The 24,043-nt window shown below is 38.7% G+C and overlaps 1 protein-coding gene across 7 annotated transcripts in view; it reads left to right on the top strand.

Annotated features, from left to right (window-relative positions):
* Positions 1-24,043, top strand: part of LOC140380836 (liprin-alpha-1-like) — a 62,571-nt gene that overhangs the window by 20,525 nt on the left and 18,003 nt on the right. For all 7 annotated transcript variants that reach the window (XM_072464758.1, XM_072464761.1, XM_072464763.1 and 4 more), the window contains exons 3-15: positions 7,664-7,765; positions 7,932-8,096; positions 10,771-10,845; positions 12,669-12,767; positions 15,458-15,685; positions 16,898-17,044; positions 18,192-18,326; positions 19,823-19,906; positions 19,983-20,114; positions 21,224-21,286; positions 21,372-21,451; positions 22,080-22,230; positions 23,270-23,493. In XM_072464758.1, the coding sequence (XP_072320859.1) occupies positions 7,664-7,765; positions 7,932-8,096; positions 10,771-10,845; positions 12,669-12,767; positions 15,458-15,685; positions 16,898-17,044; positions 18,192-18,326; positions 19,823-19,906; positions 19,983-20,114; positions 21,224-21,286; positions 21,372-21,451; positions 22,080-22,230; positions 23,270-23,493 (1,685 nt within the window). The remainder of the gene's footprint in view (positions 1-7,663; positions 7,766-7,931; positions 8,097-10,770; positions 10,846-12,668; positions 12,768-15,457; positions 15,686-16,897; positions 17,045-18,191; positions 18,327-19,822; positions 19,907-19,982; positions 20,115-21,223; positions 21,287-21,371; positions 21,452-22,079; positions 22,231-23,269; positions 23,494-24,043) is intronic.

Below are 24,043 nucleotides of genomic sequence, written 5' to 3' on the forward strand. Positions count from 1 at the left end.
ATTTTACGTGTTGCAACTGAACGAGGCTGGGAGTTGTTGTGGATATGCTAACGTGTCTTTTAGCGGTAGCAGAGTGTGTTCTGTGTTTGTATTTTATGTGTTTACAAGTGATCTTGACTGAGAATTGATTTGAATATGCTAACGTGTCTGTTAGCGATAGCAGAGTGTGTTTTGATGTTGAACAATGTTGATCTGAATGAGTTGAACGTGTTTTCTAAAGCTCAACTGACTCTGACTTATCAGTCTTTTTTGTTTATCTTATGCGCTTTATCGTCCGGTGCGCTTTATGTATGGACCAGTACACATGGTACACAGATAGCTGATGGTGCGCTTAATAATCCGGTGCGCCTTTTTCGTGCGCAAAATACGGTACATTAAGTGCTAAAACGGCCAATAAAAATACAAATCATGCATAATATGGGTCATTTAAGATTACCATGTGGTTTTACAATAGTTTTAAAGATTCAGACTGTTCTAAATTTTTTAATGTGTTTTTTTTTCACTGTTGATACCTGCTGAAAATAGTAGTATCCAGGCATTTGTGTTTGGACTACCCTTGTTTAGAGATGACAGCGCTACAGGTTTAGCAACTCTCAAGGAAATAATATTTATTTAAAATTTCTAGAAGGGTTTTGTTTCTACTTGATGATGACTGTTAAAAGGCTGAATCGGTCGACGTGTTTGAGGCGGACAGCGGCGCTCGCTCCGGCTTGTACCAAGCTTAAACTCACATTTATCAAAGCGCTGACACGAGCTGCTCACTTCAACTCTGGAGATTTTACTTGATTAATTCTTAATGTTGTTCTTTTTAAAACAAATCATTCTCTGCTGTCAAATAGACCAATTATATATTATTAGTAATGTTTGGAGACGCGTTTTTTAAAAGCTTTTGTAAATTAGAAAAGTGGCTTTGCTCCAGATGTTGAGTGGAAGAACGTGCACATAGTTCTCACAATTTCTTTGTAGCTGAATAGAGAAATAGTAATACATGAGAAAGAGACAAGATTATAAATTATACTAAAGACATTGTGCGGTTCAGTTTTATTTAATATTGTTGCTGTCATTGAAGCTTAGATTTTTTTTAACTATGGCTTTTCAAAACGTGTGACCATTCAACCCGTATTTCGTCCAAGCTAAATGTAGAAAATAATCTTGATTTATTCTGCACATTTTGTGATAATCATTTCCCATCTCCCGCTGATAATTGATATTATGATTTAAAAGTAAATCACACAAGCGCATGCTCACAATCAATAGAGAAATAAAAAAAGGGAATCTACGGTATTTATCGACGAAGAGACACACTTGTTTTATAGGGCTGGGAATCACGGGGTCCGTCACGATTCGATACGAAACGTAGCGGACGATACGACAATATAACGATTTTTTTTTTGATACATGCAATAATCAATATGTATTGCTCCTTATATTCTACAATTAGGGATGCGTACCGCTACGACGGACCGGATCTGGACTTGCAAAAACGTTTCGGTTCAGGTCCAAAAAAAACGAAACCCCGGTGATTCGGTTCTGGACTCATAATAATTCTAGCGCTCACATACTATATCCTTTTCGTTCTAGAATCTAAACCATCTTAAACCTTCCATTGATCGCAAAATTCGCGCTGGAAAAGACGTAAACACTGCCATGCGCCGCTGTCAATGGCGCACACAGACCCTAATTAGTGACGCACGCGTCTTCCGGGTATAAGTTGAAGCCGGCAAAATAAGTTTAAAGATGCGAGAGACAGCGCGGAACCGTGTATCCACATGTGAACATTGAAGCGGCAGCCGGTAAGACCGCTGGCTTTATCTGAACTGTTTTAAGCTGTGGCCGCCGCATGCGATGTTGTGATTGTTAATGCACTGTGGGCGTCGTCACGTGTTAAAGGGGCAGGGTCTTGTCTGGGTCTTTGGTCTGGGTGTAAATATGAATGAAATAACTTAAGTGTTATGTTGTGGTGTGATGTATTTGGCATTAAGTAAATACTAAGTCAAAGTAATATTGCTTAATTGCTGCATTCATTAATTGGAGTTTATATTTTGTAATAGTATTTTGTATTTGTATTCTACAGTTGTTAAATATGGTCTGGTGTTTAATGTTGCTAATATGATGTATTATTTTGATTTGTTGTGTAAAATATTTTCATATTCTATTTTTGATACTGCTAAGTTGATTGCTTTAGCTTTATAGTGATTCAAGTTGACTTTTATGCTAGTTTTTGTAACTCTGTTATTTTACACTGTTAACTATTTACACTGGTGTTTTGTCAATGATGCCAATGGATCTGCAACATTAAAGAGTGGAAATGTGTCTAAAGGCAAAACATTGTATCAGATGAAACAGCTGCTTTGACCCTTGACCCAGACTGACTCTGTCAACAATACTCAACATGCTCTTGTTCCTAAAGTAAAACAAATGAATGTGTTGACTGTTAAGCTAGACTAGTTTAGCTGCTAGCTAGTAGCATGTGTGAGTTGTAACTTTTGTTAAAAACAGTGAATAAAGCAGACAAATTGAGTTTATTTCAATCTGCAGTTAAGCCTTGTGTTTGATAGTCGTCCTTGTTCAAGTGTCTTCAACTTAATTTAACAAAGTTTCTTGTATTACGCTGTTATAACATTATGCAAATATGGCATGGGTTCAGCCGGACTCATTAGGTCCGGACCTGAACCTAAACCTCTGGATTCGAATCCGGACTTGAACCTGAACGTGGGTTTAGGTATGCATCCCTATCTACAATATTACTTTTGACCCCAATACATTTTAACAACATTTTTCTTTGTCAACCCACGACTTGCAAAAACTCAAAATGAAATGCATCCATTTTGAAATAACAGTAAAAATTTGAAATATTTCGCATGAACAAGTTTCCTTTCTTTAAACATTTAAAAGGAATGATGGAGGATTTTTCACCGATTTGAGAACTCTGAATTGCGCATGCGCGATGGATCGCATCGCATCTCTCGTCTCTGTAGATTTCAGTCTCTTCTGAGCAGCTCGAACTGTCTTTCTATATAAAGAGAAAATATTGTTTTCTAAAATAGTATTCAGCCTCCCGTCTTGTTCTTTCTATGTGTTTTTGATTTGATTGTCATTTTGTCACTGCCTAATATAAATACAGTGAATATAATACAGTTGATGAAACACGACTAAAACTAGGTATTTTGATATCTTAAATTTAACCTTTTAAATTTCAGACATGATGCACTCTATTGTTGAGCGTTTTGTGCACATCAGAAACGGTTATTTCACAGTTGGTTGGTGTTTGTGTAATATGTGCAGTCGGGAAAGACGAATCAAACGTGCAAAGGAGATCGTGAGGTCCAACTCATATCGTACTCGTTTGATTTGTTCATTCATAAGATCTTTGAGTTGTTGTCCTGGTATTTTGTGTTGGCGTATGTGTTTGCCTAACCCTTTGAACGCCCTCTGCGCTGTGTAAACATGATTACAATGTCGTCTTCTTACAAACTGCTGCTGTTGTGTCATTGTTTTGTGTGAACAGGCCAGTGCTGCCCCTTTAAGCTTGTCAATCATCTGTTTTATCTTATCTTTTACATCTAGATTCTGGATCTCAATTGGCCCAATTTGATTCATGTAAAGTTCAACATTAACATTCATATTGTCTCAAAGGGAAATTGATTTGCTGCTGTGTATACAGAGAGGGTCCGATATATGGATTTTATTGAGCCGATTCTGACATGCGTTTCTGTTGTGGCCGATACGATGATAAAACCCCAGATTTACCGTCTGTGCAATGTTCACGCTGTCTCGTCCGCAGAGTTGTGAATCTGAGAGAGATGGCTCATGAAAAACAAGTGTTGTGTTTATACTTTTGTTCAGTGTTTGACACAATAGCACCGGGTTCAGTTTTTTTTCCATGTTAATGTTATATTGTTTCAAAAAATTGAGATATTCCAATTATATCTTTATTTTTCATTTCAATTTCTGTATTAGATTTGGGACTAAACTAATGCACAACACTGACTCCATAAACCGGTGTTATGACATCATAGGAAAAGTTCCAGACAGACTTTGAAACTTGTTCTACGACGGATCACTTCTGGACAAAAGAGGGATTAAACCGACCTCGATATGAAATATTACATGGATTATTATTAACTATATTATAACTGAACCTTGCGTCGTCTTCAGACGAGGACAAAATCCATGCTTCCATTTAATTAAAAGACAAAACGAAGGGCAAGACGCTCAGAGAGGGAACATACAATATACATAAACATTTTTAAATTGAGTCCAAATGTAATTTATCTCCATTTTTCGAAAATCCATAATGATTAGAGTCCAGTTCTTAATCGTCGGTACGTTTTGTCATCCACGTTTTGTTGCGAGGGCCTTTTTTGCTCTGCTGATCGTGTCCACAGCAGGAACAAGCTTTTCATTTTAAATACTTATTAGTTGCTGCTGCGAGTCTCTGCTCAGTGACCATGAATCATAAATCCAAGCACGAAGTCGTCATTATTCAATCCACAACATGGCGTCATGAAAGACACTTGTGTTTCTCAGGCTTATTCTGTGGAATGTAGAAAATAAACCGCTCTATAATTATACTTGTGGCTCCCTCTCATTGGCCTGTTCTGAGCCCACAGCCCATAAACAACTCCTGTTATCAGCGAAGAAGTGTAATCTGTGCTAGTCACTGCAAGGCTGCGTCACAATGGAGAGCGGAACGCCTTCAGTCCATTAAACTGTTGACTATTAGACCTTTTAAAATTCTATGCCATCAGAATGTTAAAGTCTGTAATGGAGGCAAAATGAAGTGGACCGTGAAACATTATTTTTTTCCTTTTTTAAATTTGAATTTATTTGAACTTAATTCATTTGTTTTAATAGTATTAATTGTATTCATTCATTCCTTCATTCAGGTTTCAAATGTACACATAGAAACAGAAACTGACCAGAAATAAAATAAAAAATCAACTAAACGTTCAAAAATAAAATCATGGAATATTTAAATTGAAATAATGGTCTTTCAAATTTGTAAATTTCCAAATTAAGTCTGAATGTTGTAGTTTTGTCCCATTTGTTTGATGGTCTTTACAATTCCAGTGACCTGTTTGTGTCCAAAAAAAATTGCGATGGCAAAAAATAAACAATTGCAAAGATATCCATGTATTTTGTCCATGGCATGAGTTTTGGGAGTGCATAGTTCCAACTTTCAGAGGACCATGACACATTTTCAATATTTAACTGGCATCTGATCCAAATCCTAATGGCTTTAACTCTTTATCAAGTCAGTTTTGAATATCCAGTGTAGAAAAGTCAGTTTTTCAGGGCTTGGTGTATGAATCATTGTTCTAAATTGGTCTAAAGTATGTAGCGTTACCACTATAATTCATCCTTATTGCAACGTTTCAAGCGCGTTTCGTGAGTCACTGGTGCAGTCTTCAGAACTGAATCAGAGAATGATTCATTTCCGTCCACATCATTAGTCACTACTACTGTTACAGTCTACGCTACAACCACTGCGACGTATCGCAATCACATTTTAGATCACAATTATCTAACACAAAGGCTGCAATTATTTAGACAGAATACTTATGATACGCCTGCATAAATATCGAACTATTTTGCTGTACCTGTCGTTTGAACCTCCACAAACATGTTCTGAAATGTCTTGTTTGAGTTTATCAGTTCCTATTTCAGTCCTGGAGTTATTTACAATTTATCCTCTGAAAAGCAAATTCCTTTTTAAACATAAATTGGAAATGGGCAGTTCGATTGTTACCAAAAAGTAGGGCTGGGCGATCTAGACAAAAAATAATATCTCAAATTTTACCCACGATGTTCTCTTGATGGCGATATTCAGACAATATTTTAACAATGTATCAGCAGTGCATTTGTAAATGTCTTTATTGTGGTTTATGTATTGCACAAAATGTGACTGGACACTAAAATTCACCACAAGTATAAATATGATATAAATGTATACCCTTGTTTGGAAGATTACACTTGACATTTCTGGCTCTTTTAATGTAGTTTTTAATAGTTTTATACTGTTTGGAGCGCCAAGGCCTCTGGGCCCGAGGTGCACAACACGACACTGTAAAACAAAAGTTTGGGTCACACAAAATATCTCCATCACGGTTTCAATACATTTTTATTTATCAATAAAATAAATACTATTATAATATAACATTTACCAACATTGCTTTGCAAAATTGTCCAGAATTAAACTAGGACAAGACTAGAATGAACCGGGACTGAACCAGAATCAAAATGGGTCTAAAGCAGAATTAAGAGGTAAACTAGTGTTAACCTTTTATTAAACCAGATTATTAAACCAGATTATTATATATTTTTTAATATATTTGGAAAATGGCATGATTTGGCCCCCGGGCCTTATGTTGAGTAGCCCTGCTAAAGATAATACGCTCCAATGTTTAATATTTCCAAAACGTCAATTGCGATGATATCCGTTTTCCTGTTTGTGCTGGTGCTCTGGATGCCAAGGAGCCATCGCCACGGGGCAGTGGTGGATTCATGGCACATTCTTTGCATTCAGCCGAGCATCTCATAACTCGCAGAATGAGAGTGCTCGGGCTTGTGTTTGAGCTGCACATGTGGATGTGAAATATTAGATGTTCAGATTCACTGTGCACAGGATTAAAAGTTGAGGCGAAGGACAACATTGTAAGCGTTACTCTGATCAGGTTTCAAACTGTCATTGATCAGCTCAGGGCGTTTTCATCGACAGTCATTTCTCAGAGACTTCAGACTTTTGAGGAAAGGTTTGACTGGACTATTGTGTTATGGCACTAAAATTACTTTAAAATACATATACACTTTTGGATAATATTGCAATAGAAAATATAGTAAAAGTAAAAAAGTGACTGGTATCATATTGTATTAATATGGCTGCAACTAACATAGAACAATAGTCGATCAGTCAAACGATTATTGTTATTGTACATCGACCTTTTTCACTACATTTTAACCAAATAAAGGTTGAAATATTGGGACCGAAGGATTATTGATGGATAAGAGTAATTACAAATACAATGGATTATTTATGAAATTTGGCTTACTTTTTAGAGTCTGTACAGTCCAGATAGCATTACAATGATCAAAAACAAATATAATTATTTTCGTTGCTGTCCTCTAGTCACAATTAGTCATTGCAGCCCTAGTCATTAATATTGTATGCGAAATTACATCATTGTAGTGTTTATATCCACACTTTTTATTTCTTTACCAACCATTAAAGGCGCTGTACCTTTTGTTTTACTGTCTTGTGTGACAAGACATATGAAATGTGTAATGTGAATTACAAAACTCGTTACAGCACCAAATGTATGGCCACTTAATTAGATTCCAGCATCCCAAATATTCCCTTCGTTGAGTTACGCACTTTTCCCAGTAAAGCTAACAAACATTAGCATGCTAACGGTTCATTTCTTTCTTCTCTCAGAATCAAACGCTCTATAATTAGATGCAAAGAAAGCGCTGTGGTTCTTTTTCACCCAAAAAGATTCTTTAAGAATATATCTACACTGGGGTAAACAGATGTGACTTTATTACATGTAAAAAAAAAATCTGCTACAGCTCTTTTTAAAGGTAAAAGAAAACCGTTTGGTTGCTTGTTTTCAATGTAAAGTCTTGTTGTTCACTGTTTTGTTTTGTCTTTGTATGATTCCAGGAGTTTGCAGCACTCACAAAAGAGCTGAATGTTTGTCGAGAGCATCTTCTGGAGAAAGAGGAGGAGATTGCAGAGCTCAAAGCCGAGAGGAACAACACACGGGTCTGTACAACAAAAAATACAGTAATTTTCGGGTTAACGTGCGCTCCTGAATAAAAGCCGCTCCAAAAATAAATTGTACATATATATATATATACATTATCTGAGTATTGTAGTGTAAATTCAGCCAGTTTCATTATAATCTCAGTGAGACTGTGTTTGTGTGTAGCTGTTGCTGGAGCACCTGGAGTGCCTGGTTTCCCGTCACGAGCGCAGTTTGCGGATGACTGTGGTGAAGCGTCAGGCGCAGAGTCCGGCCGGAGTGTCCAGTGAAGTGGAGGTGCTCAAGGCGCTCAAGTCTCTGTTCGAACACCACAAAGCCCTCGACGAGAAGGTACAGCAACATTCAACGGGATTTTTTATAGTTGTAAATGGGGGAAAAACGAATCGAGGCTATTGATTTGAGCACAATTCCTACACAATATATCTCAACGGATTTTACAGAACATTAAAAGATGCATTACAGGGTTCAGAATAAGCTTTATCGCATTGCAAAATGCGACGCAATTTCTCTCAAATGCGATGCATTTGTCAGAAAAAAGTGTTTTTGTATCGCAGCTTTTGCGATACAAAAATGTGTGTTCAATTGTATAACCAAAGCGCCTAAAAGTACTGATCCCTTGTCAATCGATCGTCAATAACGTCAATTACATGTAGGACGCTGTGTTGTCATGACTAGTCCCGCTGCTGTCACAGATCGAGAGTCTGAAAATGGGAGGAGCCACGTGCGGTAAAGTTAGCGTCACAGATTCGGACTTCCGAGGTCAACAGCTCCTAAGTCTTTGCAGATCATTCACATGCCAAAATACTCATATTTACACTGCCAAGTGACTACAACCTCGTTTTTAACAATCAGATGCGTATTTTGGGCGCAACGAATTACACTGATTCGAATGTGCAGCCGCAGCTGAGGCGAGTGCTTAGGGACCGTCATCAAATGTGCAGCCGGAGCCAAGACGAGACGTGTACTTAGGGACCGTCATCAAATAGCAAAACGAAAAATGGAATGGAACGTCAAATAGAGCGAACTCAATAAATACACCATGATGGACGCCACAGCAACCTTTATTTTTCCATCAGAAGTTTAAAGGTTGAATGGACGACTTTTTGGCCCAAATTTTAGTCTTATTTCCTTGTGGCGTGGACTGCCGATTAGTCCTGCCACGTATCAATCATAAAACGCACATACCGCTCACCTGGAACCGCGTGAGGCTCGTCCCCCGAGAGCAGCACGGTTCCGCGTGTCTAAGCGCATTGATCTATCATAATATAGTTTCCTCAGTGTACGGGACAAAATGAAGACGGAGATAGACTGTTCGAGTTGACTCATAAAAGACGGAAATCTACGGGAGACGAGTGATGCAATGCGATCCGTTGCGCTAATAAACAAACGCACATGTGTGTTGTATCAGTCCGCACGAGGGAGTGGCATGCGCACTTCCGCCTGCGTTCTCAAATCGCCGAAAAAATCTCCATTGCGCCTTTAATACATATTTTTTTGTGAGTGTAAAGACAATATGTAGATGAGACTCCTGCAAATAGTCATCTGATTGATGATGATATGGAAGAAAGTTGTAAATAAGGCCATCTGACTTTGTTAATTAATTTGTTCAACAACAAATTTTATTTGCAAGTTTTGTTTTATTTTAAAAATAAATGTTTAAAAAGTGTTTCAAAGTTAATTTGTTAAGAGTTTTTTTTAAATAGAATGTTTACAATTACATTTGAAATAAATAATCTTGTTATATCAATGGAAAATATTGATTGTTAGTCACTTTCGTGTTTTGCTATGCAATTATCAAATTGCTATACAAATTTGAAAAAAATAACGGATTGTTTAGCAGCACCACTATACAAGTGAAAATCCTTAATCTGAACCCTGCATTAAAATTACAGTACAAACAAATAAAAACATGAACGAGTAGAGGCCTGTCTCATTGCTTCAGGAAAACTGTTCCAGGTTTTTAGTCCTGACTCTGGCACCAGCAGGAGGCCAGTCTATATTTAGTCCTGACTCTGGCACCAGCAGGAGGCCAGTCTATATTTAGTCCTGACTCTGGCACCAGCAGGAGGCCAGTCTATATTTAGTCCTGACTCTGGCACCAGCAGGAGGCCAGTCTATATTTGATCCTGACTCTGGCACCAGCAGGAGGCGGGTCCATGTTTAGTCCTGACTCTGGCACCAGCAGGATGCCGGTCCATGTTTAGTCCTGACTCTGGCACCAGCAGGAGGCCGGTCCATGTTTAGTCCTGACTCTGGCACCAGCAGGAGGCCGGTCCATGTTTAGTCCTGACTCTGGCACCAGCAGGAGGCCGGTCCATGTTTAGTCCTGACTCTGGCACCAGCAGGAGGCCGGCCCATGTTTAGTCCTGACTCTGGCACCAGCAGGAGGCCGGTCCCTTAGCCTCACTCCAGCCTAATAAAGCAATCAATAAAAAGTGAAAGTATGTCTAAAAGTTAAGAGGGAGACATACAGAAAAAATATATGCTTCAGTAAAATTGGAGAGAATCTGATTTAAACGGCCGCAAAAAGAACAAACAACAATTAAATAATACTATTGAATTGAGGAAATGTTATTTGTGGGTCTATGTGGTTTTCTGAACATATAAAACATTTTAAACTATTATATAGCCCCTTATTTTTTAGGGTTTGATAAAGGGCTGCAACAATTATTCGATAACAATAATAATTGTTTTCTGGACTATACGGACTCTAAAACACATAACAAAGACGGTGGTATTATTACAGCAAAATGTCAAAAAAATAAACAATTTCAGATCAACTATACATTTTATTTCTTAATATTCTTCACATTTCAACCTTCATTTGGTTGATGATATAATCGAAATAGCTTTTAAAAAAAGTATTGTCTATTTCTGTTATCCTCTTGCAGATTTCCATTAACTAACTAGTCGACTAGTTGCAGCCTTCATTTTACAACACAATTTTCATCTTTCCACGTTCAATTGAATGTTTTTTTTTCTAAATGTATTTGTTTCATTTTAGGTGCGTGAGAGACTACGTGTTGCCTTGGAACGATGTAGCGTCTTAGAAGAGCAGCTAACCATCTCACACAAAGAGGTACGTCATTATAAAGTCCGGTGTGAGTGTAAGTTCACCATGTGCCCAGGGATCGCAGGACTGGAGCCGAGTGCGGGGTTGTCTGGAGGGTCAAAGGGCAGTGGAAAATATAAACAAATGCTTGGAATGTCTTTATCTTATCCTGCTTGTCCAACGCCTCGGTCAGATACAAAAACCCGACAGTCGCTAACGAGGCTGGGTCATAACAAAGTAACTCACAATTTAATGCAATAGATACACAATTCAATATATTGATATTATTTAAACACGCCATTTATTTTACACAGAAAGCCCAAAACATACTTGAAAGTACAGTACAATCCTCATATTTAGTAACTTTTATGTTTGATTTTTTTTCTTAATATTCCCGGTTTATATTGACGAGGATAAGCAATTATTTTTTTTCTGTAAATGAGCAAACCATGCTGCAAATACTTTAGTGGCCGTGCAGTTAATCAATTTTTATCATAATGATTGGCTCTTATAAATGACAAGAATGGTTTGAGCTAATCTACGTTGAAAAACAAAAGAACATACAAAACATTGCTAAATAATGTTCATTAGAGGTGCGCAATGTTGTTTTGAAGATGTGCAAAATTTTGAGTAGATATATAATATAGAGTATGTATGGTTTATAGCAAATAATGCTGTAAAAATAGCTTATCATTTAAAAATATATATATATATAACAAGTGCAGGTTTTTAGCTAATATTGACTACTTTTGCTAATTTAATAATGTTTTGTATTGAATTGTTCTAAAAGGCAGGTGTTGAAAACTATCCTTTTTGCTATAACACTTGAAACGATGAATGTGGTTTATCCATCACATCTGGTCCATACCAAATTAAAAAAAAAAGAAAAAAAATGTATGTTGTAAAATTTCAAATTACAGTATAAAGTGCAATTTGAGATGAATTTGACAGATATTTCTCATCTGTCTGTGAACATTTTTCTATTGGATTGACATACTTGCTATCAGAATATTCCCCCCTCAAAATTGAAATAATTTTCTATACGCTTGTTCAAGTCAGCTTTTGACTATTTCAAATAATACAATTTCACTTATGCCTCAAATTACCCAGCAGCCCCTTTTGAGTACTGCTAAACATGGATACTTTTTCACACCCTGCTCGCTAATGCTAACCACATGCTAATCCCACAAAACGAGATGATTTACTTGTTCATTGCCTAAGCGCGTGGTACATTTCCACAGCCGAGACGAGTGACAGTGACAGACCCAGAGGACAGAGACGTGGCCTAGTTTCCTCCTCTGCTGCAGTCACCTTTTGTTCAACGCACACCGCCTCCAACCAACTACGTCCACTCACAATGTACTTCTGTCTCTTCAACAGCACTAGCCTACATATATGATGCATTTATGTCAGAGTAAACCGCTGCACACAGTGAAAAAAGAAAAGGATAATCGATGGCTACAATGAAAGTGGTTGTAAAATAACACTGTATTACAGTAATATCATTGACACATGTTCACACACATAATCAAACCGTGTCAAAACAACAAAACTATATGTACATTGTTTGCCTTTAACGTCACTTTAAACTGGGCTCGGTGAGAGTTTGTGAGAGAAAGTGTTACTCCGTCAGATACTACAATGGCGTATTTTATGTTTTATAGATCCAGACTAGTAAACAAGTTCATTTGAAAATGAGCAGACTGGGAATTCACTTTAGAACTAGTGCTCGAATTGAGTGTTCTGTAACTATTGTATCTAGGCAGCAAAAGGTGCCTGTTTAGTGGCTCATAAATATAGTTGTGGGATTAAATAAATTACTTATTTCATGTGGTGTTGTTTTTTCCCAGTTGTCTTACCTCAGGGAACAGAACAACATAAAGCGCGGTCAGGCCGATGGAACCAGCGAAGTCAACCACAGTGAGAGCCTCCCCAGCACCAACGGCAAGGTAACTCTGCAAACTAAAAAAGTGCAATACATAACATTGTAGCGGCCCATAGTTTGGCCTCTAATACTCCAATACCATTTATTTTTGAATACGTTATATTAATATTTGTGTTTGCCAGAAGTGTTCTTACAGGTAGCATTAGTGCGTCTATCTACTGGTCCTCAGTCAGAAAAGTGGACCGGTGATTTGCTCTAGGTCCTAGAAGATAAATGTGTGGAATATCCCTACTAAAGATTCAACTGTTTTGTATGTAATGTAAATATGAAATTTTAAATAAATCTGCTTTTTTTCATGGCCGATATTGATTGCTTAAAATCCAGAGAAACCTATGACTGTCAAGTTCTCCAAATAGTTTTATGTCAATTTTGAATATTTTCCCCAAATTAAACTTATTTGAATACAAACTCAACCACAAATCTGTTTTTACTACAAAAAACAGTGTAGTCCTGTTTTGTGCACATTAAAGTGTTTAAATAAAGGGCAACTGGTTGTGCCAAACAAAATATCGGCGTCTGCTGGAAATTTAAAGGACACGTATTGACTTTGACAAAGTAAATTTACTTTTTCTCTCTTTTAGCCCTGTTCCAGCATAGTTCCCTCATCAAAGATACCTGCGTTGCTATTAGCTTAATTCGCTTAGTAGTTTGATGAATGCTGGTTAGAAAGTCCTCTCCCTCCGAGTGTCAAAAGCACTCCATTCTGAAATGTTCTGTGAGGTGTTCTCGATCTGTGAGGTGTTCTCGATCTGTGAGGTGTTCTCGATCTGTGAGGTGTTCTCGATCTGTGAGGTGTTCTCGACCTGTGAGGTGTTCTCGACCTGTGACGTGTTCTCGACCTGTGACGTGTTCTCGACCTGTGACGTGTTCTCGACCTGTGACGTGTTCTCGACCTGTGACGTGTTCCGTGTTCTCGACCTGTGACGTGTTCCGTGTTCTCGATCTGTGACGTGTTCCGTGTTCTCGATCTGTGACGTGTTCCGTGTTCTCGATCTGTGACGTGTTCCGTGTTCTCGATCTGTGACGTGTTCTCGATCTGTGACGTGTTCCGTGTTCTCGATCTGTGACGTGTTCTCGATCTGTGAGGTGTTCTCGACCTGTGACGTGTTCTCGACCTGTGACGTGTTCTCGACCTGTGACGTGTTCTCGACCTGTGACGTGTTCCGTGTTCTCGATCTGTGACGTGTTCCGTGTTCTCGATCTGTGACGTGTTCCGTGTTCTCGATCTGTGAGGTGTTCTCGATCTGTGACGTGTTCCGTGTTCTCGATCTGTGACGTGTTCCGTGTTCTCGATCTGTGACGTGTTCCGTGTTCTCGATCTGTGACGTGTTCCGTGTTCTCGATCTGTGAGGTGTTCTCGATCTGTGAGGTGTTCTCGATCTGTGAGGTGTTCTCGATCTGTGACGTGTTCTCGATCTGTGACGTGTTCTCGACCTGTGACGTGTTCTCGACCTGTGACGTGTTCTCGACCTGTGACGTGTTCCGTGTTCTCGATCTGTGACGTGTTCCGTGTTCTCGATCTGTGACGTGTTCCGTGTTCTCGATCTGTGACGTGTTCCGTGTTCTCGATCTGTGACGTGTTTCGTGTTCTCGATCTGTGACGTGTTCTCGATCTGTGACGTGTTCTCGATCTGTGACGTGTTCCGTGTTCTCGATCTGTGACGTGTTCCGTGTTCTCGATCTGTGACGTGTTCTCGATCTGTGAGGTGTTCTCGACCTGTGACGTGTTCTCGACCTGTGACGTGTTCCGTGTTCTCGATCTGTGACGTGTTCCGTGTTCTCGATCTGTGAGGTGTTCTCGATCTGTGACGTGTTCCGTGTTCTCGATCTGTGACGTGTTCCGTGTTCTCGATCTGTGACGTGTTCCGTGTTCTCGATCTGTTCCGTGTTCTCGATCTGTTCCGTGTTCTCGATCTGTGAGGTGTTCTCGACCTGTGACGTGTTCTCGACCTGTGGCGTGTTCCGTGTTCTCGATCTGTGACGTGTTCCGTGTTCTCGATCTGTGACGTGTTCCGTGTTCTCGATCTGTGACGTGTTCCGTGTTCTCGATCTGTGACGTGTTCCGTGTTCTCGATCTGTGACGTGTTCCGTGTTCTCGATCTGTGACGTGTTCCGTGTTCTCGATCTGTGACGTGTTCTCGATCTGTGAGGTGTTCTCGACCTGTGACGTGTTCTCGACCTGTGACGTGTTCTCGACCTGTGACGTGTTCTCGACCTGTGACGTGTTCTGTGTTCTCGACCTGTGGAACCTTCTCTGCTGTTTTCATTTACATAAATCATCTCCAGACTCATTCTGTGTGTTTCTCATCTAATCACAATCAGTACAACTGCGAAGCTTCCTTGCATCTCAGAGGAAAAGTTCCAGTTGTTTATTATTCAGCTGTGTAATTCCCATTGCAGCCAGTAGATGTCCCAACATCTCGGTTAGTGCCATGGGAAACAGCAGATACAAATGTGAATTTTGTTACCATTTCTTTTTTTTGCCAAACTAAAAGTACTCAAGAGCATGTTTAAAACCTGATAACAATAATGCATAATATTTGTCCTTTAAGGCTGATACGCAACAATGTCAATGTCGGTCTCTAATTGAAATGCAAATTTGAATTCTGAAAACTTTAGAAGAGTACTACTGAGGTAAATGAAATGTTGATCCATAGAGAGGGAATTTGCCATTAAACCGTGTTCCTTCCACAGCGCGCGTCGGACGGCTCTCTCAGTCAGGAGGAGGACATGGCGCCCCCTGCTGTGGGCGAGTTGCAGCAGGTGGTGGACCGGCAGACGGCGGACCTGGGCCAGATGAAGGAGCGGATGGTGGCCATGGTGTCGCGGGTCAACGAGCTCGAGGAGGACTTGGACACGGCGAGAAAAGACCTGATCAAGTCAGAGGACATGAATACGCGACTACAGAGAGACTTGAGAGAGGTGCGGCGGGTTAAATCAAACGGTGCAAGGGTGGGGCGGGGGAAAAAACCTTCACAATTTGCTCAAGAACTAAGAATTAAAATGTCAAACTAGATTTCGATACAAAAGAAAATGATCGATGCCTATTTGGATACCACAATGATGAAAACATGCAATAGAATGGAATTTTAAGCCAAGTAGTCTAGTTTATTTAAAAGAGACATATTATGCTAAATAAACTTGTATGAGCATTTAACCTGGTCAGAATGGTTCTCCCACATCATTAGCTTACTCATTTGTATTTATTGATTCATGTAGGTTTAAATGTTGGTTTCCAAACTCAAAATTTAGATATTTTTTGCGGTTTACAATGAAAATTTCAAATCACGATCCACACACGTGTATTGTTTATTACAAAGTACCAACATTTTAATGAATATGTAATCTTTAAAAGTATTCATATACTAGTTTCCTCTATTCTAAAACAGTCTCAATTTTGGTCAACCTTATTTTATGCAATAGTTTTTTTAATGTAACAGAAGTTGGATTGTCTTAAGAGCTTCTAAACTTTACTTTTAAGGATGATCAAGATCTCAGCTTCTTGGAAGAGTTCATACTTCACTGTGATAGGTTCTATTGGAGAGCTGGAATTAACAGAAACTCATTGAATTAACCACATTACCATCTCTCTAGCAGCATATTGGTTGTATTTTGTCTTTTTTGCCCAGGCATAATGTGGAATACCTCTTCTGTCTGTCATTAGGCCAACTCAAAATCTTACCATTACCTTTTTTTAATTGCTAAAGCTTATTAATTTTTGCAGTGTTATGTCTTGTTGTTGGTTAGCTTGAGTAGATATGTTCTTATACAACAGTTTCTCATGAACAACCCTTTGTTTTTGTCCTACCTTGACAGTTAGGGCTGCCTTCCACACCTCAGAAGTGTCACTTGATGAGTCTGAGTTGTGGAAGGCAGCCAAAACTGTCAAGGTATGATGAAATAAAGAAGAAAGAAACTATCGTATACTTGCATCAGAAGACCTAATGAACCGTAGTGAATTGTATCGATGTGTTCATTTTAGTGAATGTCTACAAACTGTGCAAACCAACATAGTATTATTTTTTATTATTATTATTACAACTGCTCCAGAATTTTTTTTAAATCAGCATACTCTGTAAATGATAGCTTTCACCTATTAAAATGCATTATGATGAGTTTTAATTATATTTCCAGTCAATGGCGCAGAAAGACGACATGGAGGAGAGAATCACGACTCTGGAGAAGCGATATCTAGCGGCTCAGAGGGAGGCGACCTCAGTCCACGATCTCAACGACAAACTGGAGAACGAAGTAGCCAACAAAGACTCCCTCTTCAGACAGGTACAAAACGCAGGCCAAAAAGAGCAAAAATACTGCAGAATTTTACAGATTTTGGACCTTCTGACCACTTACTGTAAAATTTGTACTATTGAGCGCACCTGAATATAAGCTGCACAAAATAATTTACAAATATATTTAGGTCGCAGCTGTCTAAATGCAGCAGATGTTGATGCGCAGGTTATTTTTTGCGGGTTATAAAATGTTGACCGCCGTATCGTTGGCCGCTTCTAAATTCAGTTTCTCATTATACTAATTTCTCCATGAATGTTAATCTGATTGTAAAAAATGTTTCGAAGCTTACAAAGAACATGTCTGTCCTTTTTTCTGTGTGTGCTGATTTACCTGTGTCTGTCTTCCCCCATGTCTGGCTCTGCTCCTGAGCTTGTACTTCATTAGTGAGCGAGAGAGAGAAAGCTTGAGCGCCCCTGTAGGTCGTTAGCTATATAAAAATCTATTAGTTGTATAGGCCACAAGGTTCAAAGCATGTGAAAAAGGTAGCGGCCTATAGTCTGAATTTTATGGTATTTGAGGAATGCATCAGGAACTAAAGAATTTAAAAAAACGTACTCTGGACAAACCTTTCAATAAATGTTGTCATAAAACCAAAATGGCAAAACACTTACAAAGCTACTATTTATTCATAATTTGAATATTATAGACATTTTAATCTTAAAACTAAATCACATACAACTTTCTAGCAATTACCTTTCAGTTATTTGTTTTACATGTATTAATTTATTCAACTATTTAGTCTGATCCTGTGCTATAAAAGTCGACCGACCTTTGGCTCTGTGTGGTTGTAGAAACATAACATTTCCACGATTACGCCTGTGTTTTGTTTACTTTAGGATCAGACGAGACACACTTCCTTATTTACGCAGTGCAAAGATTACATCACTTCCTTCTGCACTAAAGAAACGCACACACATGAGTCACCGGATTTAGTTTTGTTCTTTTTAAGGCACCAAATGGGAATACCCACTCAATTATTTAGGTCTTGCTGCATGCTGTGGTAATTTAAAGTCTTTGGATTTTTCTTACTTTACAAATGGTCACCATAGGTCTTGGATTAATTAATAATGTTTGACTATATCGCACATAGTTCTAAACTACACAGAAACTCGGTAGTTTTCTTGTTTCTTTTCAGACTGAGGAGCGAAACCGTCTGCTTCAGGAGAAACTGGAGTTAGCAGAACAGAAGCTGCAGCAAACCATCCGAAAAGCAGAGACTCTTCCCGAGGTGGAGGCCGAGCTCGCGCAGAGAGTCGCTGCACTCACCAAGGTATTCAACCGACCAGGCCCGCCCCTTTTAATGTTACACAATGTTATAAAGTCTAATGTACAAAAGATCATCTCGAACCATTAGTCAGTTATTATCATTTTACCACCAATGAACACCCAGTTAATTTTAACAACAAATGGGATTAATAGTGTTAGTTCTATTGCATTACAACTATAAAAAAGCCTCAATTGTGACAAGTCGACATGTGAAAAACACATGAAAATAGCTTTTATGACAAAGACACTGGAATTGCTAAACCAAAATGTCAAAAAAGAATAAATAAATGCAGATTTTTGTTATAATAATAATACACTTTATTTGGTTGATAATACTTTAAAAAAGTCTTAATGTACAATCAAAATAATTGTTTGACTCGTCGACTCATCAAAAAATGTATCTCTGGCTAGTCATTTTTGCCAACTGACTATTGACTATGATTATTCTTTTTATTGTGAAAAGCTAAGCAGCAATACCTGTAGCTGCATTTTCACATCTAAATTGTTATGCTTTTGAAAGAACCACTCTTTTTCTAACTTGAGGAGCCCCCTGGGAGGAAGTGAAAGTCGGAGACATTGTGTATAACGTTAGAATGGCCTTAGCTCAGCCTTCTTTTCTCTTTTTACACATACATTCGACTGAGGAGGGGAAGCTGCCGAGGAAGCTGCTGTTTGTGTAACTAATGTATTACTCACTGCGATCTATTTATAGTCCGGCCTTGTGTCTTTCACCCATTTATAGTTTGAGGTTTGTCTTGGAAATGCCGCAGCGACTTCAGTTCATGCCTTATTTGTAATTGTGCTCACGCCTCGTGCTGGAGATGACTTGGAGTGCTTTCTCAGATTTTGTTTCTCTGGTTTGAGTCAAACGCTTCATTTACTCCTGGTCTTTTCACTGGAACTGATACAATATGTTCCAACATTTATGACACATATTGAGGGCAGAACATTTAAAGTAAGTTCCAGTAAAATAAAAACAACAACATTTAAATAACATTCTGTTGACTAAAAAGTAATGCTTTTATTGATTGATGTCACAGTTCTCCTGGAATCTGCTGCATCGAATTTAATATTGCTTCTTCCTAAGGTCTTATAAAACATCTTGTCACTTTGAAATGCATGGGATTCCTGCATTAGTTCAGCAATTATTTTTTCAGTCACAAATAATAATGCTCTTAAATGCAAACTCTGAAATAAGTCCAGATTTTTCAAGAATTGTTACAGGTTCCAAATTGGACATTTTTGCAACCTCTGACATGCCAAAATAAATCGGTTCTTTCTTTCATGGTGAGTGGCTGCAGCTCAACCCACAGTTCTTGGTGTAAAATAAACAGGAAGTGTCGACAATTAAATTTTTTTTTTTTGGTCCATAGAAATTACATAATTTAGCTTCTAAAATAGTCACATTTATTAGTTTTTAGTGCTTATGAGTATATTGGGACCTGAATAGTCACGATTATCGATTTAACCGTTTGATCTTGACATCCCTATTGCTTACAGGCGGAGGAGCGTCATGGCAACGTGGAGGAACGATTACGACAACACGAGGCTCAACTGGAGGAGAAGAACCAGGAACTGCTCCGGGTACGGAAGAGAGCGGAACATGTTTGAAAATGCTCATTATATAAAACCACTAAATTTGCTCTCGATCACGTTTAAGGCGCGGCAGAGAGAAAAGATGAACGAGGAACACAACAAGCGCCTCTCCGAAACTGTGGACAAACTTCTGTCCGAGTCCAATGAGAGGCTGCAGCTCCACCTGAAGGAGAGGATGTCCGCTCTGGAGGAGAAGGTACTGAGCTAAAATGTGCTATTTTCATCTTTACAGAATGAACCAGGCACAAACAATGGCAACAGCAAGGCTTATGCTTATTATTCCTGCCTAAACATCAGATTAATGATACAGAAAGGACACATGCACGGTTGTATCGCCACTTATCTGTTCTGGAGGAGTCACATGGAGTCACATTGTAACCAATGAAAAGTCTGGAAACATGACAGCCTAAATAAAGCATGAATGAATTGTGCTTTGTTATGATTATAGATTCTAACAATGGCTTTGTAAAGTAATAATTGTAATTTGTAAGGTATAAGTGTCTTTAGTGTTAGTCCAGTCCTGTAGTGTTGACCTCAGACTCTCTTTAACCGCACACAGTCTAAATCCCTCCCAGCTGGGAAAGTCTACAAATTATATCAAACAAACCTACAGCTGCATTTTAAAATGCAAATTTGGTTTTATTACAGTGAGTTTGGCAGCAATGATTAGCATTTATAATTGAATAAAAGTGAATCTTCTAACAAAAGAAACATGGCTTGTAGTACACGGTAGTGATGCGCCCGTCTTTTGAGAACCCTGGTCTTTTGAGATATTTACACAGAAATATGTTCCACGGTAGTGATGCAGGGCTCAGGTCTGGCTAAGAAAGTCTAATTTCAATGCGGCAAGTTCTAAACTGCAGACTACCGTATATATATCGCTTGTCCGTGCTCCGCATGTGTCGTTGCGTTCCGCCGCGTCTAGATTAACTTCCTCACCCTCATTAGACTAGTTTCTCTGTTTTATTACTATCAGACTCATATTTACAGTGTTTTGAAGCCTCAAATACAGAGAACACGACGTGTCCCTTGGATAGTGACCACTGTCCACTGACATCTTCTTCTACAGTGTGTCAAACTTTTGCGCTTCCTGCTAGAGTGCCCCACGGTGTCCGTTAGCCTGTAAAAATCTATAAATTAGACACACCGTTGTAATGACAGCAGGGTTCAAAGCGTGGGGAAAAAGTAGCGGCTTAAAGTAAGGTAATTATGAATGAATGAAGTGTCCAGCTTACATGTCTTCTGCTCTTTATAAAGTCTGTGTAACGTTGGATGTCAGAAACAGATTGTTTTGTCTTTCCCCAGAACTCCCTCATAAGAGAACTAGATCACACTAAGAAGTTGATCGAGGAGTCGCACCATGAAAAGGTAAAGAAACATGTCACTTTATAACGTATTTACAGTAAATTAAATAAAGCGTGTAAATACAATTCTATGATATTTTGACCTTCAGGAGCAGCTTCTGATCCAGATTGAAACAATGAGGGCAGAAAGTGAGCAGGACAGGAGCCGGAGCAACTCACTGCTGCATGGGTAAGTCTTGAATCTTGAAGTAAATAATTAACAAGATAATCACATTACAATGTTTAGTTTATCTGTTGTATTATTAATTCAATCCCATTTTAAAATTACAAGTCACTAAAGCCCACATATAGAAAAACTACCCTCTTTTTACATAATTAGTTTGTTCCCATTTGATCTTAGACTTGTTTTAATAAAGCTCAAGATCGTTCTAAAACAGTTCAGGAAACTATGATTTTGTTCCTGGTAATGTGATATTTTTAGTATTGATATTTGTTCAAATGAGCATCTACTATTGATACTTCTGCTTTTCGATACTTTCGTCAACCCTTATACAGACTTTAAAAATAACACAACAAGGACATCTCAGAATTTCTTCAATAATGCACTTTATTCTTCAATTTTCTCTATCTAGAAGCCTTCAGTTGCCATATTTATATTGTTATTTGGTTGATAATGCATTTAAAAATCTCAATACAATAGAAATTATTGTTAGTTACAGCCCTAAACAAAACGCAACTCAAGTGTTCTTCGCAATTATGTACATAATATGTAACTCAGTCAAACTTATGCATGAACAATAACTTGAATGTAGCACAATTTTGGCTCTTAAATGTAATTTGTAACATGTATTCTGCAGGCGTCCTCAGCTGAGCTCCACTCCAGACTTCAGGTATCCGGTGTCGGCCTCCTCGATGATGGACAACAGCTCGGACCACTACAACAGCGCTCTTGTTCTACGCCGACCTCAGAAAGGGCGAGTGGTGGCGTTACGAGACGAGCCGTCCAAAGTAAGCCACCGTGAAGCCTCCTGCTTCGAGTTTAGAACTACACGAGGAGCAATTTTCTCACTAGCTGGCTGTCTTTTTTTCTCTTTTATGAACTATTGCTCTTTATTTGTACTTATTCAACAATGAAGTAGATATTATACAATTTCAGAAGCAAATGGGTTCCTAACACTTTTCATTTTCTTTTCACCTTGATTTTTTTATTCATTTTTTTATTGGGCGAGCAACTTTTATGCAGATATTTAAGACATTTCCCTTAAAGGACAGATATTATGCCAAATGGACTTTTTTGAGCTTTTAACCCTGTTCTAGCATTATACACCATGTACCACACAAAATCGCTTCAAGGTCAGTAAACACAACCAGAAATAATCCATATAATAAGCACACTGGATTATAAAGCGCACTGACGGAAATGAAAGGCTTTTAAGTGTGCCTTTTAGTGCGGAAAGTACGGTAACTGTTGTATTTGGAAGACAAAGTACAATTCATTTTAAAATGTAACACTTACATTTTTAACATTTTGTCAAAACCTGAACAGGTGTTAAGAATCAGAAATAAATCGGATTACTCACATGTAACGGTTTACATGACATTTCAATAATCTGAATACTCTAAAAATCAGATAATGATCCGATTTTTGGCGTGCATGTAAGATAAGATAAGAAGACCTTTATTTGTCCCAAAATGGGGCAATTCCCTAGTCATGAGTTTGTCACCCATAGAAACTCTAAAAGACTACCAGACTTGATATACTTTTTATATCTATTCTTATTCAGTGCTCAAGTCCTGTTTTGGATCAATCTGGTGAATTACTGTGATGCTCTGAAAATAAACATTGTCTGAATTTCTTCTATTTCTCCCTCTCTCTGCTTCCTCTGTGGACTTCAGCGGCATGTAAGTTACTGCACTTAACACAAAATCCTCGCTTTGCTTCACGTTTATGCTCTTTTAACCCAGCATAGTTTACTTTTTCACTTAACAAACTTGCTTGTGTATTCCGTTGTTGTATTCCACAGTCCTTTTCGCTCTCTCTTCCCAGGTGCAGACTCTGAACGAGCAGGAGTGGGAGCGCATGCAGCAGGCTAACGTGCTTGCGAACGTGGCGCAGGCATTCGAGAGCGACATGGATGCGTCCGATCTGGAGGAGGACAGGGACGCGCTCTTCAGCTCCGTGGACCTGCTGTCTCCGGGCGGACAGGCCGACGCGCAGACACTCGCGCTGATGCTACAGGAGCAGCTCGACGCCATTAACAACGAGATCAGGTAAAAGCCGCAACACGGAACATTCCGGAGAGCGCTTGAATTAAAGGTGCACTTTGTTGCTTTTCTCGTGGAGGTTCGGCCATGGAGATGTTACTGCTTTCCTGGAGTAGTATTTAGTTTCATTCATGCTAGTTTAATTTATCTTGTTTACGCGTTTGTGTTCCTTCTCTTAGCATCACAAAAACAAACATTCATAAGTATGTAAATTATCGCCAGACTCTCTTTGAGCATTTCTGCCTCAAATCATGTTCATTACAACTTTGTGCCTGTTGGCAGGTTTTTAATGGCTAGCTTTTGTTTGTTTCCTCTCTGCTGCCAGTAGGTGGAGTGCTAAAACTAAATCCTCATGATTGACAACCTCGCAGACATAATGTAATGTACACTTTCAGTAGATAAATTATTCTGATTTCCAAAACATGAGATGCCAAGTAAAGGTTCTCAAGAGTTTAAAGGCCAATAAGAAAACAAATATTGCATTTTTGCATTTGTGAAGGATCGCTCACTAGAAAAGTTACATAGTGCACCTTTAATTCAAAGACACCACCTTGTC

Source organism: Eucyclogobius newberryi, unplaced genomic scaffold (assembly GCF_026437365.1).
Source record: "Eucyclogobius newberryi isolate DKJ021-1_F unplaced genomic scaffold, fEucNew1.0.hap1 SCAF_5, whole genome shotgun sequence".
NCBI lineage: Eukaryota > Metazoa > Chordata > Actinopteri > Gobiiformes > Gobiidae > Eucyclogobius > Eucyclogobius newberryi.